Genomic DNA, 2,500 nt, shown 5'->3' with positions numbered 1-2,500 from the left:
GACTGACCACACATGCTCCAATGTCTCAGAATAAAGTGGTAAATGAATGTTATCTGAGCTAAACATCTCGTGGTGTACGGCTAACACCTCAGAGTGTGAAAACATGAGCACTAGATTGATACGTGTGTGTCGTGTGTGTCGTGTGTGTCAGCTTGGATGCGATGCACTATGAAAAGAGGAACTTAACTCTGTTCCGATGAGCAGCTGTATAATATCTATCAGTCTATACATTGGACTCAGACCGAGAGATTTGTTTTATAATTGAGTAAATTTGCATCATTCATTCTGAAAAAAATTTAAAAATTGAACTGAATTGAATTTGGTTCATAATTGATGAACTTTGCAACATTCACAATGTTATTGAACTGAATTGAGTCAAATTGAACTGAATCAGTTTTAAAACTGATTAATTTTGCAACATTGACACGGTTATTCAACTGAATTGAATTTGTTTCATAATTGATCAATTTTGCAGTACTGACACAGTTATTGAACTGGATTGATCTGAATAATGACACCGTTGTCTTCTGTAGAGCTGCTGTACACCTCAAATTGAGTTTGTTTCATGATGGATGAACTTTGCAGCAATGACTGTTATTAAACTGAACCAAATCATCATTGAACGAAATTAAATTAGTTTCATAATTGAGGACATTTGCATAATTAATTACGTTATTAAACATTGAACTGAATTGAATTCGGTTCATAATTGATGAATTTTGCAGAACTGAAACTGTTATTGAACTGAATTCAAATCAAATTTGTTTCATAACTGATTACATTTGCACAATTAATTCTGTTATTAAACTGAATTGAATCAACATTGAACTGAATCAAATTCGTTTCACAATTTATGAAATTTGCATAATTCATTCTGTTATTAAACATTGAACTGAATTGAATTTGGTTCATAATTGATGAACTTTGCAACATTGACAATGTTATTGAACTAAATTGAATTCGGATCATAATTGATGAATTTTGCAGTACTGACACTGTTATTGAACTGGATTCAATTCAAATCAAATTTGTTTCATAATTGAAATTTGCATCATTCATTCTGTTATTAAAAATTTAGCTGAATTGAATTTGGTTCATAATTTATGAACTTTGCAACATTCACAATGTTATTGAACTGAATTGAGTCAAATTCATAACTGAAACAGTTTTATAATTGATTAATTTTGCAACATTGACACTGTTATTGAACTGAACAAAATTAAAATTAATTTGTTTGTTAACTGATGCATTCTGCAACATTGAACTGAATTGAATCACCATTGAAATTAATGGAATTTGTTTCTTAATGATGAACTTTGCAATATTGGCAATGTTATTGAACTAATAAAATAAAATTGGTTTCATAATTGATGAAATTTGCACAGGACATTCTGTTATTGAACTGAATCAACATTAAACTGAATTGAATTCGGTTCCTAATTGATTCATTTTGCAGTACTGACACTGTTATTAAACTGAATTTAAATCAAATCTGGTAAAAAAAAAATATATATATATCTTGCTTATGTTTTATCATTTGCTTATGTTTTATCATTAATCATTTATATCATTTGAAATGTATGTTTAATGCTTTTCTTTTATTCATCTTTTGCTGTTAAGAGGGTCGAAGTCTACAAGTTTCCGATAGACTGACCACACATGCTCCAATGTCTCAGAATAAAGTGGTAAATGAATGTTATCTGAGCTAAACATCTCGTGGTGTACGGCTAACACCTCAGAGTGTGAAAACATGAGCACTAGATTGATACGTGTGTGTCGTGTGTGTCGTGTGTGTCAGCTTGGATGCGATGCACTATGAAAAGAGGAACTTAACTCCGTTCCGATGAGCAGCTGTATAATATCTATCAGTCTATACATTGGACTCAGACCGAGAGATTTGTTTTATAATTGAGTAAATTTGCATCATTCTGTTATTGAACTAAACTGAATCCGGTTCATAATGGATTAATTTAGCAATACTGACACTGTTATTAAACTGAAATCAAATAATTTGTTTTATAATTGATAAATTTGCATCAATCATTCTGTTATTAATCTGAATTGAATCAATATTGAACTGAATCGAATGTTTCACAATTGTTGAACTTTGCAACATTGACACTGTTAATTAACTAAATTAAATCAAACTGAATTTAATTTGTTAATAATTTATTAACTGTGCAACACCGACAATTCTTGATCTGAATAATGACTCCATTGTCTTTTGTAGAGATGCTTTACATCTGACATGGTTTCACATTTGATGAATTTTACAACATTAATAATAACTTTCCTGTTTATAACTCTGCAGCTGCTCTGTCTGTACTGTAGAAATAAAGCTGACTCGACAACAACACTCTCGCTCTACTGATAAACACACACACGCGGTGAAAGACACTCACACTCTCTTGCTCTGCACGATGTCGATGTAGTCCTCGGAGCGCGAGTAAAAGCCCTCGGGACTCAGAGCGCCCCAGAAGTTGGACCAGAGCTTGCCGTG

At 32.0% G+C, this 2,500-nt stretch overlaps 1 protein-coding gene across 1 annotated transcript in view; it reads right to left on the bottom strand.

The window, feature by feature from the left end:
* The window catches only part of plod3 (procollagen-lysine, 2-oxoglutarate 5-dioxygenase 3), a 37,354-nt gene that overhangs the window by 8,909 nt on the left and 25,945 nt on the right, over positions 1 to 2,500 (bottom strand). Inside the window, exon 12 of the mRNA XM_079589492.1 lies at positions 2,403 to 2,500. This exon is cut by the window's right edge and continues 28 nt beyond it. Coding sequence (XP_079445618.1) covers positions 2,403 to 2,500 — 98 coding nt within the window. The remainder of the gene's footprint in view (positions 1 to 2,402) is intronic.

Source organism: Phoxinus phoxinus (assembly GCF_949152265.1).
Source record: "Phoxinus phoxinus genome assembly, chromosome: 18".
Lineage (NCBI taxonomy): Eukaryota > Metazoa > Chordata > Actinopteri > Cypriniformes > Leuciscidae > Phoxinus > Phoxinus phoxinus.
This window is presented reverse-complemented; position numbering and strand designations above follow the sequence as displayed.